The sequence below is a fragment of the Macrobrachium rosenbergii genome, chromosome 5, assembly GCF_040412425.1.
Source record: "Macrobrachium rosenbergii isolate ZJJX-2024 chromosome 5, ASM4041242v1, whole genome shotgun sequence".
Taxonomy (NCBI): Eukaryota; Metazoa; Arthropoda; class Malacostraca; order Decapoda; family Palaemonidae; genus Macrobrachium; species Macrobrachium rosenbergii.
The window spans coordinates 56,033,994-56,048,993 of NC_089745.1; the positions used below are offsets into that span (position 1 = coordinate 56,033,994).

General features: G+C 37.4%; 2 protein-coding genes and 1 long non-coding RNA gene across 3 annotated transcripts in view; 1 reads left to right on the forward strand and 2 right to left on the reverse strand.

Moving 5' to 3' along the window:
• The window catches only part of LOC136838812 (regulator of microtubule dynamics protein 1-like), a 94,789-nt gene extending 94,695 nt beyond the window's left edge, over positions 1–94 (reverse strand). Inside the window, exon 1 of the mRNA XM_067104425.1 lies at positions 1–94. This exon is cut by the window's left edge and continues 30 nt beyond it. The gene's annotated coding sequence lies outside the window, so the exon portion shown is untranslated.
• The window catches only part of LOC136838814 (uncharacterized), a 21,221-nt gene extending 20,052 nt beyond the window's left edge, over positions 1–1,169 (forward strand). The window contains exon 3 of the long non-coding RNA XR_010853116.1: positions 24–1,169. This is a non-coding gene — a long non-coding RNA (uncharacterized lncRNA). The remainder of the gene's footprint in view (positions 1–23) is intronic.
• A 2,113-nt stretch (positions 1,170–3,282) lies between these two features.
• LOC136838815 (uncharacterized) overlaps positions 3,283–15,000 on the reverse strand; it is a 42,551-nt gene continuing 30,833 nt past the window's right edge. The window contains exons 8-10 of the mRNA XM_067104426.1: positions 11,017–11,052; positions 8,528–8,656; positions 3,283–4,033 (exon numbers count right to left, since the gene is read on the reverse strand). Coding sequence (XP_066960527.1) covers positions 3,941–4,033; positions 8,528–8,656; positions 11,017–11,052 — 258 coding nt within the window. The 3' untranslated portion in view covers positions 3,283–3,940. The remainder of the gene's footprint in view (positions 4,034–8,527; positions 8,657–11,016; positions 11,053–15,000) is intronic.

The window sequence follows — 15,000 nt, forward strand, 5'->3', positions numbered from 1 at the left end:
AGTTATTTTTTTCATCTCAACAGGGCGACTTGCTGATGATGTGCGCAAACGCATGCATCCGAGAAGGGGGACGAATGGCTCTGAAGTGGGGCTCCACATGCCACTACTTCACCAACGGCAGGAAATAAACCAGACGGTTTGGCGTTCTCTTGGGGCACCGACTCACTGAGTTCACTCGACTTGGCTTCCTCTGCCACCCTCCCTGACCCGTCCCGGATTCTTCTTGGAATTGACGATTATGTTACATAGTTTCTTCATCTGATTTACATGGATGTTAGCACACGTTACCATTTTCAAATGATTATCTATTCTGAATATTTAGTGGCTAATGATAGAACAAAAGACTGCCAAAAATTGGTCTGAGCGATGCTGCAATTACTCATCGTCATTAAAGCTCCTCGAGCACAGCAAAGTAAATGCAGGAGGTCACTTACGATAAAACCATTAGCACGCACTGTAATTACCCTTCGGCTTCATACTTGCTTATAACTTTCAGTGGTTAAAGTAGATCTCATGTTTGAAAGAATTTTCCCTCTTTCACAGATGAAACATGTTGAGACAAAAACGTAGTAGCTTCCTTTACATGTCTCTTAATTTTCCAAATACTGCACGTATATATACGAAATTCTTCGCACTTTATTGAATGTTGTTCATTGAAGGAATAGTTGTGTCTAGATATTTATTTATTTATCGTGTTTACGCTCTTCGTCACTTCTTATTTCTCCCCTACTTATGAAGTACCCATGTACGTTTTTCTGACACAGTATATACCCTTAATGAATTGATCTGAAACAACTCCAGTTTCACCCATACATTCCATCCAGATTTATTTGGGTCCTTTTATTTCAGAGGATAAAGAAAATAAATGGCTTAACCGTCTATAATCACAACATCTTCCAATTTATTTTTTTTTTTATTTGCCGATCGGTTCCTGTTTATTATTTCCCCCTTAAAATGTATTGTTATAATTTACAAAAAATGACACTCGTTACCTGCTTTCACGAAAAGTTGGATATGCTTAAGGTAGGCCATTATGCTGTGTATGAATGTCTGAAGTTTGCCATTTCCATTTTACCCCAAGATACACTTCAAGTCAGAAACTCGGTTCACAAGCTGTCTGTAAAAGTGTATACAACACTTTTGTTACATTAAAGACTAGTGGAAAGGAATATCCAAGTTTCATTTTCCCTCCTATATACTACGTTCTCAAGTGGTCTTATCATCTTTATTATCAGTCATACTTTTCACCATTAACATCATGTTTAAACGTGATTTGCTTGATGAAAATCTGGCTATAGATTCAAACACTGGAGCACTTTCAGCCATTCACTGAAAAAAAGGAAGGTGGAGTGGTTGGGCAGCAAGCTGGTAGGAACGGAATAGAATATAGAGTTTAGGCCAAAAGGCCAAGCACTGGGGCCTATGAGGTCATTCAGCGCTGGAAAGGAAATTGAGAGTAGATAAGTAAAGGCTGAAAAGTGAATGTAGCCAGGCGACGAAGGGACACTGAAAACCTAGTGCTGTACATCACGTGAGGTGCACTGACGGGGAATTGAAAAGTAGCCTACTACGCACTTGAAGATATACACACTACCTACATTTTGAAATGAGTCCAAGATAATTCCTTAGAATGCTTTCAGATGTCCAATACTGGCTAAAACACGGACTCTCATGTAATATATACATATACATATAAATATATCATTATAATATATATTACTTGATAGTCCGTGTTTTAGCCAATATTGGACATTAGAAAGCACTCTAAGGAATTAACTTGGACTAATCCCAAAATGTAGGTAGTTATATATATATATATATATATATATATATATATATATATATATATATATATATATATATATATATATGTGTGTGTGTGTGTGTGTGTGTGTGTATAGATGAAATCCACGAAGGAAAGAAACAATGGAGTGCTGCAAGACCTTTCGACTTCTAGTCTTTTACTTAGCAGACTCTGAGTAAAGGACTACAAGTCGAAAGACCTTGCAGCACTCCATTGTTTCTCTTTCCTTCGTGGATTTGGTCTTTATTTATATATATACATCACGTTCCATATTTTTGTGCTTTAGTTATACATACATACATACACACACACGCACACACATATAAATAAAACATTCTTACCACGGTATTTGATTTGTCGGTCTTTGTTATACGAATGGTTATATTATCACCTCTATTCAGTCATGAATTGCTAGACCGTCGAGGGAAAACCTTACTGGGAAATTTTATTGATTGATAACCAAGTTCTTTTACAGTATATGTATATATATATATATATATATATATATATATATATATATATATATATATATGTGTGTGTGTGTATGTATATAATGTATATGCCAACTACGGACTTTTTACCTTAGCAGAGACCGTCCAGTCTAAGTCAGTCTATAACTGACGGAGGTTATCACTGTGGTAATAAGCACCAATACCTGAACATCACTGCTTTAAGAGGTGCCATTGGCCATGGAGACTAATGCACAGTGGTTCAAAGCCAAAGGACGTCTAAAGGAGCGTTGTGGACCCCTTGGTGGAGGAAATTGTCCATATGTAACAGATGAAGCCTTTTCTTGAGGTCAAAGATAACGCACAGTAATATGGTATGAAAATCACAAAGAAGGAATGAGTTTCTTGTAACATACATCGTACTCGATATATATATATGTATATATATATATATATATATATATATATATATATACATATACATATAATTACCCAACAATAGGCTTTTTCCCCTTAAAGCAGATACTCCACAGAATAGCCCTCAGGTTCTCATCAAGTCCTCTGCGATGCGTTTGCTACATTGTGGATGCATATAATTTCATTGTAAAATCTGTCTTCTGACCCACAACGCTAATTGAACGATTGGGTACTGTGGCTTTTAACTACATCCAAACAATTTACGAACATGTATATCAGTGAAAATGCACTCATTAGTACATAAATTTTTAATTTCACATGTAATTTAGCAAGCATCCCAAGGCTTATATATTCAATTTAAGCAGATAAAATTGTACAAACTATAGTCTGTAAAGGAGAGTTCTAATTCACAGATCTAAAGCTGCCAAAGAATGAATGACTGATTCATAGCACTGGCATTACAAAAACAAATTCTCTGACGCCAAGGGGTAAACGATTATTTTCCATAAGCTGTTCTGAAATTCTTCAACATCAGAATTTATTTTGTGTGGATCACTGCAGGTTGTACAGAAGTCCCTTGGGGTCTAAAAAAAGGTCTAAAAACAATGAATGTTGACTCATTTTGAGGATTTATTTCCATTCAATGGTGACATAAAAATCTTTATTCGCCTTTACTTTCCCCTTTCTAAAATATAAACAAAACTGGTGCAACTGACGTCAATCTGGCAAGATCTCTCAGGCCCCTCTGTAAGTTGTCGTATATTGTCAGTGATGTTTGAAGGGCGTCCTTCCAAAGAACGGATACAATGAAAGTTAATTTCACACTGAACTTTTCCTTACTTCAAAAGCTGGTATATCAATATCACCAAAAAACAAAAAAGGCGTAAAAGGATGTATAGAGGTTGGCATTTAATTATTTAGGTCGATATACGGGAAACAAATTTTCCATATACTATTTTCGATATACTAGATGCCAATATTTCCAAGTGATTATTTACGCCGATATACTAGAAACCAATATCTTCTAAATTACATTTTTAGAGTCGTGATCACTGGATGGTTGAACAGCATTTAATCATTAGATAACAAAGTACGCGGATCTATCAGTAATTAATGAAGAGTGCTAAGAGAGAGAAAGAGAAAGAGAAAGTGAGTTCCTAAACCACGTTGATAAATGGAGAATAAATGAATGCAAAATTTAAGAAGGTAAAATGCAGTGAAGAATCATTATGGCAGCAGCATACGCGCACAATAGCCTCAGATTTTCTCATTAAGGTCCTGGTGTGGGCGCTGTCCCATTTTGTGAGCAAGGACAGGTAGAGCCTGCGTAACAGCATGAGGACTTGTACACATGCTGTTCAATCTGGAAAAACGAGAAGAGATATTAGTGATGTACAAGTTCGAATAAAAAGGTCGAGAATAACTAACGTAATAAATAAGAAAGGCGATTAAAGATTAATAAATATGTGAACAGGCTAAAAGGTTATCAACATTATAGAAGTTATCCTAATCAAATGTGACACATGGAATGATATATATCCCTAACATTTTATTCATAATCTTGTGAACCGCTGTCACCAAGAGAGAGAGAGAGAGAGAGAGAGAGAGAGAGAGAGAGAGAGGTCCAAAAGTGGAAATCTGCGGGATAGTTGATTACAAACCGTTTTTCAAGGTCCTTACATTTAACTGAATATACTTCATTTATATACGAGTCTTTACGTCAATGAGACAAAACAACTATTTTAATTGAATGATCAAATAAAATCTTGCACCCTTACCCATTCAAAATATATATATATATATATATATAATATATATATATATATATATATATATATATATATATATATATATATATATATATGTATGTATATAATATATATGTATGTATACACTAACACACGCATATGTGTATATATATATATATATATATATATATATATATATATATGTGTGTGTGTACTGTATATATATAAACAAACAGCACTGAGAAAATAAGAAAGGAAACAAGATGGGTGTCCTTGACGTCTCAGTTCCAATGACTAATATCACTGAATGGGTAAGGGTACAAGATTTTATCTGATTATTTAATTAAAATATGTTTTATCTCACTGACGTCTTTCTGCTATTCCATATCAGAAGGATGGCTAGGCGATGTATCAGGCAATGGGAATGCTTAAAAATATTTGGAATAATAGCAATTTTTCTGTGCATACAAAAATAAAAATTTATAAGATAATGGTTACGAGTAATTTGATTTATGGGCATGAGTCATGGTACAGCTCAGTGACTTTGGATAATAAATTCTTAGCATTTGAAAATAAGGCGCTCAGAAGAATATTAGGTATTAACTGGAGAGATAGGACATCAAATAACAGAATTAGAGAAGTAACGGGGATGCAGCCGGTCGATGAGTACGTTAGGTTCTCACGGTGGAAGTGGCTATGCCAAGTGTATAGATGACAGGGAATAATACAAGATACACCAGGGTGGGTTGCCCTTGGTAGAAGAGGTAGAGGTAGGCCAAAGGAGACTTGGTTGAGGATAATGAGGTGGGGGAAGCAGGAGATGAGTGTTGGAGAGATCTTGAGGAGATAGCCCAGGACAGAATGTGTTGGCGTGAGTTCATCGGGGACCTATGCATCCCCGTGGGTGCCACAGAATGACTGATATATATATATATATATATATATATATATATATATATATATATATATATATATATATATATATATATATATATATATATATATTTATATATATACATATATATATATATATATATATATATATACTGTATATATATATATATTTATATATATATATATATATATATATATATATATATATATATATATATATATATATATATATATATTTATATGTATATATAAGTAAAACCCAGCCACTGGGGTGGACAAGCCAGTCCAACTCAGCGCAGGTCCCAAGCCCGGATAAATGGGGAGGGTAGGCGTCAGGAAGGGCATCCGGGCATATAATCCAGCCAAAACCAAATATGACAGTTGACTTTCATCAGAAATCGGACAGTGCTAGGGCGTTCCCCGTAGGCGATGCACAGGCGCCTCGCCTGCCCCCTGTGATAAACGGGCAAGGGCTACTGGATAGTGGGCACCCCGGTTAAAGAAGCGAGTCCAAAAAATGAGAAGAGTGAGGAGAAGGAAGATGATGGTAGCTTTGAGAGTTGGAACTTTGAACGTTGGAATGATGACTGAAAAGGGAAGAGAGATAGCAGATCTCATGGAGAGAAGAAGGATAAGCATTTTGTGTGTATGGGAGACTAGATGGAGGGGAAATAAAGCGAGAGAGCTGGGATGTGGATATAAACTACTATATAGTGGAACAAATAAGGAAGGTAGAAATGGAGTGGGAATAACTCTATCAAAAAGCTTAAAAGACTGCATAATAAGTGTGAAGAGGACAAGTGACAGAGCAATGGTTGTGAAACTGCCTATATGGAAAAATAGTCAACATCGTGAGTGCTTATGCCCCCCAAAGCAGGATGTGATGAAGTTGAGAAAGTGGCATTTTGGGAGGAAATGGACCATCAACTGTTGGTCCATTTCCTCCCAAAATACCAGCAGAAGAGAGATTAATTATTGGTGGTGACATGAATGGACATGTAGGAAGGACCAGAGAGGGTACTGAGAGGGTGCATGGTGGCTGAGAGAGTTGTGGACTGTGCAGTGTCATTTGATTTGGCTATTGTCAACACCTGGTTTGAAAAGAAAGAAAATCAGTACATTACATACAAGAGTGGAGCAAGAGAAAGTCAAATTGACTTCCTCATGTGCAGATCACATCTGAGAGAGGTGAGAAATTGTAAAATTTTAAATGGAGAGTGTATGGCAGCACAGCACAGGGTGGTGGTAATGGACTTGGAAATAAAGAACACAGTAAAAGGTAGACCTGCACGTGTCCCATCAACAATCAAGTGGTGGAAGCTGACACAAGAGGAGGAAGCGAGGCAGGAATTTAGGGTAGGTTCACACAGGGTCCAAACAGGGCGTTTTTGACCGCGGCGGCCACCGCTTGTTTAACGATTACAGTCGTTCACACGAAGCGTTTTGACCGTGATGGCCACCACGCGGTATATATACGTATTCATCTACTTTTTTTGTGACGTCCAGTGTCAGAATGATCCCTCTCCGTAGTTAACAGTTGACAGTGACAGCGATGCAGTAGTGTGTATGACTGATCACGGGGACCAGGCGTGGTGGCCAGGGTTGCTATGGTAACGCACAATCTCTTTTCTTATTGGCTGACACACAGACAATGATGGCACCTGCTGTCTTCAAAAAGCGCGGTTCACCGCTGTACGTGAACGATGTCACTGACTTGTAAGTATCTCGACACACCCGGCAATCAGGCGTTGGCGAGGGGAATCTCGCTACTGCGGTGTATTGGAAACCGCCGCGATACGCCGCGGTTACGTGTGAACGATTCCATAAGCTGACATTGAACAATCGACCATGCGTATCTCACCACGCGGTCAAAAACGCCCTGTGTGAATGTAGCCTCAAGGAGAGAGTATTGAGGGAAGTTAGATTGCTAGAGGGAGTGCAAGAATGGTGGAATCACAACAGAATGGTGATAAAGAGAGTGGGTGGTGAGGTGTAGGGAAAGACATCTGGAAAGAAACCCCCTGACGATACGGAAACCTGGTGGTGGAATGATGGAGTGAAAGAGGTGGTGAAAGCCAAAAAAGATGCAAAAAAGATCTGGGAAAAGTATGGACAGCAAGAGGATAAGGAGAGGTACCAAAGACATAAGAAACAAACAAAGAAGGCAGTTGCACAAGAAAAGGCTCGAGCATTAGATGACATGTACAAAGAGCTGGAAACACCTGATGGGGAGAGAAAAATTCATAGAATTGCAAAGTCGAGGGACAAGAACACCAAAGACTACTCCCATATAAAACAGGTTAAGGATGGGAATGGAGTGGTTGTATACAACGAGGATAAGATAAAGAAGAGGTGGAAGGAATATTATCAACACCAGTTAAATGAAGAAAATCCTAGAAAATTCTTTGAAGATGGATTCCAGAACCTTGGTATGACACATACTATTAGAAGGAAGGAAGTAAAGAAGGCACTAAAGAAGATGAAAAATAGTAATACGACCAGATGGGATTCCTGCAGAGGTGTGGAAGAGCGTGGGAAGAGAAGGAATAGACATGCTGTGGGACATAGCAAAGAAAATATACAGTCAGGAAAAGACACCAAAAGACTGGAGAGAAACCTTTATTGTTCCTATCTATAAAGAGAAGGGTGACATCAAGGTTTGTGCAAACTACAGAGGAATAAAGTTAATGTCTCACACCATGAAAATCTGGGAAAGAATCATGGATCAAAGAAATAGAGAAGAAACATCTGTAGGTGAAGAACAGTTTGGTTTCATGCCAGGAAGAGGAACGACAGATGCAGTGTTTGCCCTCCGACAGATGATGGAAAAACACCGGGAAAAGCAGAAAGGACTGCACATAGTATTCATAGATCTGGAAAAGGCATACGATAGAGTGCCACGCCAAGAGGTTTGGAGGTGCATGAGAGTAAAGGGAACACGAAGTATGTGAAGTTTGTCCAAGATATGTATGAAGGAGCAAAAACGCAGTTTAGAAGCAGTGTGGGGTTAACTGAATGGATACCAGTAGAGTTGATTTACATCAGGGATCTGCTTTAAGTCCATATCTTTTTGACCTGATAATGGATGTACTATCTTTGTCTCGTGAACCCGTTTGAAGGAAGGCAAGTCAAAACCTAGATACGAATGACCAAGTGATCTATTCTGACTACTTCTTTCTGGAGCTTGTAATGAAAGATATATAATCTTAACTCACCTGCACAATGGGTCCACCGTAGTCAGAAGCATAGACATACTGGCCGTTGACCCCTTGTCTTGCAACAGCGCCTTCGTTGCTGTAAGCCACTTGCTCGACGGCGCCGTTCTCAGCGGTGTCGTTCGTATTCTGCGAGACAGTGAATAACTTTCAACGGGCAACTGAGGTTACGGCAATCTTTATCTTTTTTTTTTTTTAGAGGGAATGGGTGAGTTTATTGATATGGAAACTGGAAAAGTAAGGGGGTGCATTAATGCTTACTTCTGCAATGCATGATTCCACATAAACACAATCTTATTCTAGAGAGTACATTGCGTACCCTTATTTTCTCTCGTGTGCAATACTGATCATGGTGCATCCAGTTCAACCTGACTGTTTTTGAGCTCGGCAATATCATTCCTTCGTTTTCATGATGAAATGATGACTTTGGTGTCATTGCAAAGCTGAATAACTGTACTTTATTATTTATGCACAAAAAAGCTACTTAACAAAATATAAGGACCAAACAACAAACTGAAAGTAGATGAGAAGAAAAAATATCCGCTAGAAATTAAGTAATAGATATCAGCATTCTTTACCATCAGGATAAATTTCAATAAATTACATTTTGAATGATGTTCAGTTTTATGTCATTCATGTCAGTTATTTCTCAAAGAAACGTAAGGAAATAATGAAAAAATTATTTATGGTACCTAACTGAGAACTTTCTTAGCAATATGTTTCTTTGACTGCTCACTGTATTATTAGTTTTCATGCTATAGTTCCCATTTCGTGTAATTTAAAATCCGAATGGCTATAATGCACTGCAGTAAGTTTAAGAGAAAGCAAAATAATAACATTCAAGGTAAAAATGACGAGTTGAAGTGATCTCAAACCAACAAGATGTCTATACTTTGCCATAAAAACCACTTGCCAAAAACAATTTCACTGATATTTAAATTTTTAATGTCGTTTCTTTTACGGTGTGGGTACACTAAATGTATCTTTAAAAAATTCGTTGCATTTACTATACAGTAACATGAGGCCAAGTTAAGGAATCCTTTCTACGCTTAATATAATTTTGTCCCCACATTTATAAGCACCCGGGAAACACTGAACTTAAACTAGTAATGTACATAATGTACTTGTTATATTACAAGTACGATCTAATTGCAGATCATTTAAATTTTGTCGTCATATTTAACGGTATGGGTATACTAATGTATACGTAGCCTAATTTAACTGTTCTTAATATGAAACGGCCCTGAATGTTTCTAATAAAACAAGCGCTACCAACAAATGCCATGTAAGCCATTAATACAAACTTCCTGCTTTCCACCCAAAAATATACCTTAGTTTAACCAGACCACTGAGCTGATTAACAGCTCTCCTAGGGCTGGCCCGAAGGATTAGACTTATTTTACGCGGCTAAGAACCAATTGGTTACCTAGCAACGGGACCTACAGCTTATTGTGGAATCCGAACCACATTATACCGAGAAATGAATTTCTGTCACCAGAAATAAACTCCTTTAGTTCTTCAGTGGCCGGCCGGAGAATCGAACGCGGGCCAAGGAGAGTGCTAGGCGAGTACGATATCGATCCATCCAATGAAGAACTTATTTTTCTCTATATGTATCAGTTTAACGATTATATCTCATTTCTCATCTTTTACTAATGAATATTATGAATATATCTGTTTCATCAACAATTAATATTTATGATGGGATGAATCTGAGTTCACGTATTTGCTTGTCCTACCATATGGACATTCTCTTTTCTCTCCGTTCCTCATTGGATGGGTTGGTATCGTTCTCGGCTAACACTCTCCTAGGCCCGCGTTCGATTCTCCGACCAGCCAATGAAGAATTAGAGGAATTTATTTCTGGTGATAGAAATTCATTTCTCGGTATAATGTGGTTCGGATTCCACAATAAGCTGTAGGTCCCACTGCTAGGTAACCAACTGGTTCTTAGCCATGTAAAATAAATCTAATCCTTCGGACCAGCCCTAGGAGAGTTGTTAATCAGCTCAGTGGTATAGTTAACTTTCTCTTTTCTCTCAGCCATCTAAATCTAAATTTGAAGTCAAAATTCCAATCAACGTATCCAAAGTTTTTTTTTTTTCTACTTAAGCAGACTTAATGTAATCTTAAAGTAAAGGAGTGCGCAGGAGCAATCAATGGTCATAGCCCCTTGTACGTTTTCTATTTTGTGTTAGGAAGCTTGAAAGATTTTCGCATTTCATAACTATAATCTTAATGTTACAAAAATACCTAAATAATGATTCCGAAAAAGACTATGATAATCAACAGTATATTCTTGTACTTATTACATGATAATTTCTCCTTATAATCTTATTTATTTATTCATTTATTTTTTTACTCTAAGTCTTATTTATCGACCAGTAATTCTATCTTTCCTTTTCGTCCTTGAGATCGATGACGAATTTAGTTAATAATAATAATAATAATAATAATAATAATAATAATAATAATAATAATAATCTTACCTCTACCTGTCGCTTCTCGATGGAATGTACGGCATCCTGAAATGAAACAAACAAAATTAATTTCTGTTGCTTCAATATGAAACGATTATCTTCCTGGAAAGACCACCATGAAAGGTTAATAAAGTCTCTTGAAAAAATCAGTCAAATGAATTTGGTGTTAATAAGCTCCCTATTGCTGTCACATCCAAGAGGATAAAGAGAGTTATAATCCTATCAGGCAATCAGATAAGTGTGTCCTGTCATTCAGTTGTAAAGGATCCTGGAGGTACGGAGATAACGATGCAATTGATAACACAATCACACTAACGAACGTAGAGAAAATAATTATAAGTGAAGTAAGTCCGGACGATACGAGTCTTCATTTTCTAATTAAGTAAATTAAGCCTCATTGTGAACTTTGTGGCCCTGAGCGTACTGAGAAATAAATCAAAAGATATTCATTACGTAATTTCTTACTACACAAAAATTATAGGTGGTTTCAATCAGTGTCAGCATAAGGGTTCCATTATTTTCTTTATCCATTCTGAAAGAATTAACGAAAAGTTTTAATTATTTTAACTCAGTGATCAAAATAAAAAAAGACCCATTTTATAAACATCTGAACGACGAATACTGTTATGCACCTCTCTGTCTCTGTCTCTCTACTGCCCTTCCCGTCTTGGCGTTCTCTGTTTATACAGCTAAAACTACAAAGAATAAGTATCTATTATAGCTCGCCTTCCAAAAGAGATCTTAGAGGCAATGTTAACATCTAAGTTTACACACCGCATAAGGATAAATCGAAGTATTCATAACAATCCACAGAACGAATTTGCGATAAAGTTATTTTTTTAATTTACTGAACAACAAATATCTTTCAGGTATGAAAACTCTCCTCTAGAGTAGTCAGTCCACGACCTCGAATCAGGACGAGGGGCATTTGATCTAGACGATTTAGAATTGGCAATATTAATTGAGTATGTAGGTGTGCTGTCTGGAATTGTGTACTTAATAAATACGACTTACATTTTGACATAAATCTATTTCACAACATGTGTTTGCGTGTGTGTGTGTATGTGTGTAAGAGAGAGAGAGAGAGAGAGAGAGAGAGAGAGAGAGAGAGAGAGAGAGAGAGAGAGTGCTTTGCTAGGTTTATCAGTCAGACATCTTAAAACAGAAAAAGCTGATAAGTGTAGTTATTTTAGGGGTCATCCAGAGCATTGATTAAAGCATATCTTATCTCCGTGGAATTCTTAAAAGATAGCTTCTAAAGCAAGTTGCATTATAAATAGAAATCAAGTTAATACACTGGAGCATCTAATACTATACAAAATTTGTCGCTTAAAGGTGGTATTCCTGAGACAGCATAAATAAATGTGGTTACATATACAAATAGGCATATAACCGCTCAACGTCTCCTCGCTGCTGGGAGAGAGGGAGCTGGTGACTGGTACAATACATGTATACGCTACCGGGGTCTAAGCGATGTCAGGCAGGGCAGCCGATAGAGACTACGGTCTACCTCAAAGCCAAATCAAAGTCCTTCAAAGAAGGGACTGTGCTTACCCCATACAAAAATGGAAAAAAAGCACGTTAAAAGAAGAAGAAGAAGAAGAAGAAGAAGAAGAAGAAGACATACAAATAGGCATAGATATATGCATACGTATAATTGCACATATATTTATAAATTGGTGTATCCTTTTACGAAAAAAATACGATCATTAATATACGGACTGCTTTTGGTGAGTATAGATCAAAGCCGAGACCACAAAGCCACAAACAAGGCAATAACCTATGATGAAACACGGAACATTGCCAATGCTGTTATTGCTATATGTGGCTGACCTCAAAAAAAGGTCTCTATTCATTTACAAAAACATTATTTTGGCTTTTATCTCCCCTTTTCGATTGCTTGAATAGTATTGGTTTCATACAGGATGAACAATTGCCCGAATATGCAGTCTTGTTCCCTGCATAATCTTGTTCTGACTTAAGTACGAGAGAGAGAGAGAGAGAGAGAGAGAGAGAGAGAGAGAGAGAGAGAGAGAGAGAGAGAGAGACCCAAGTATCATCATCATAGTATCCTTGTCGTCTTTTCATCTCCACGGGCATAAAAAAGAACCACCGGTCCTGTCGTGTAACCATGGCAACTCTCTCATGTCATGCATCTAATCTTTGCTTGTCATGAGCACACATGACCAGTTGTCTCTGGGGTCTTGTGGTAATACGGGTGCATTTTATTTAGATCTATCTGTATTTGTAACAGTACCTAGTAATACTAGAAAGATATTGCCAGTACTTAATGATCTGCCTTCTTTGCATATACTTTTATCGATTTATTCCTGTCTCAGACTATTAATATATCTACGAGTTTACGCTACTTGCATTTTCACGTCGAATGACGAACACTAAAACTTTTACAGAGAATGTAATATGTTTCTATATTCAGTGTAATTTATGACGTGAAGTTAAATTTACGAAAAAGTCTTAAGCCTTGAGCAAATAGTAATGAATTCATACACCCACATACACATACAAACCATAAGTAAGAAGAACGACCTCGACCAGAGCTGCAGGACAATACGTAACGCCCCTAAGGTACAGACTTGCCAAGTCGGCACTCTCTTATGTTACCACGATTTCATATGTAAAATAAAAACAATCCTCACGCCAGTCCCAAGCCCGGATAACAGAGATGGGCGGAGCATAGATGAAAACCCTAGGCAACAGCGACTAAAACCTTTGGTACTACTTGGACGGGTGAGCACCTACGAACGCAAGGCGGGAACATGTTTGCTACAGGACTGGTCTCTAAATCAGTGAAGTTGAGTACCGTGGTTCTCGTCAGAAGATGAACAGATGAGGAGAGTCAGTCCGTGTCTTGAATAATCTTGTCTATCGAATTTATTCATACACGCGGTATTTATGGTAGTCCTTTCCCGAAAGGAACTACAGTATACCTTCATTTCACCCTCATATATCCCCCAGAATTCACGGCACATAGATGCTGTATACTTGTGTCTCTTCTGTTAAGCCACATTCACATCATTTACGTTCATCGATAATTCGGTGACTGATACGCTCTGTTGTGGGTTCTTTATTGGAGCTAGCTTTAGCTAAAAGGAAAATAAACAAATACATCGATACTATATCAAAGACAGGCACATAGGCCGAGTTATTTGAACAGACAAATCAATTCAAACATAGTTAGACTGATAGAGTCCTGCTCAGTATACCTGTTGCTTTACAGCAGCGAAGCAGAGTATCATGTAACTCTATCTCGATGTGTTATTTTCATTTCGATGTAAAAACGGATCTCTCATTCGCCTGAGAGAACAGACAGGGCTTGGTGTGGGCGCATGAACTCAGTTGTTGTATATGGTGAAAATCTATTCTACTCTTGTAAGTAGTCAAGTGCTGCACATGTGAGACATTTGCAATGATAAATAAATCACAAGATCCTGAATAAATTAGACAACCAAAACTAAAGACAAAGACCAAGACACCTATGGCTTCATCTTTATCGCAATCGCAGTCACAAGTCAAATATCAACACATTAATTTCTAAACCCTCTCGCATTGGCAAAGCGGATTTCAAACTGGCTTGTTATATGCAGTATGAGAAGTGAAATACTTGCATTTAGTAATGACGCCCCGGCCAGTTTTCCTCCTTAACATTTTTGCATTTACTGATACAAACTCAAAGATAGCAGTCAACAATGTCTCTTTGGTAAATGAAATTTACTGTATATATTCTATATAAGTTCCGTGCTGATCCTATGAGGGGTTATATGAACAGATTTACAGTTGTTCACCAACGTACCTGTCAAATCCATGACACTGGAACGACAAAAGTTTTACATAAAAATATATATATTTATATACAACTTTCAACAGCTGAAACCCTGAGCATTGAATATTCATTAGTCATTCTCCAGAAGGGTATCAGAGTTAAAAATGGTCAATACTGCAGCAAACAACGGTTTGATGATTTCAAATATTGTA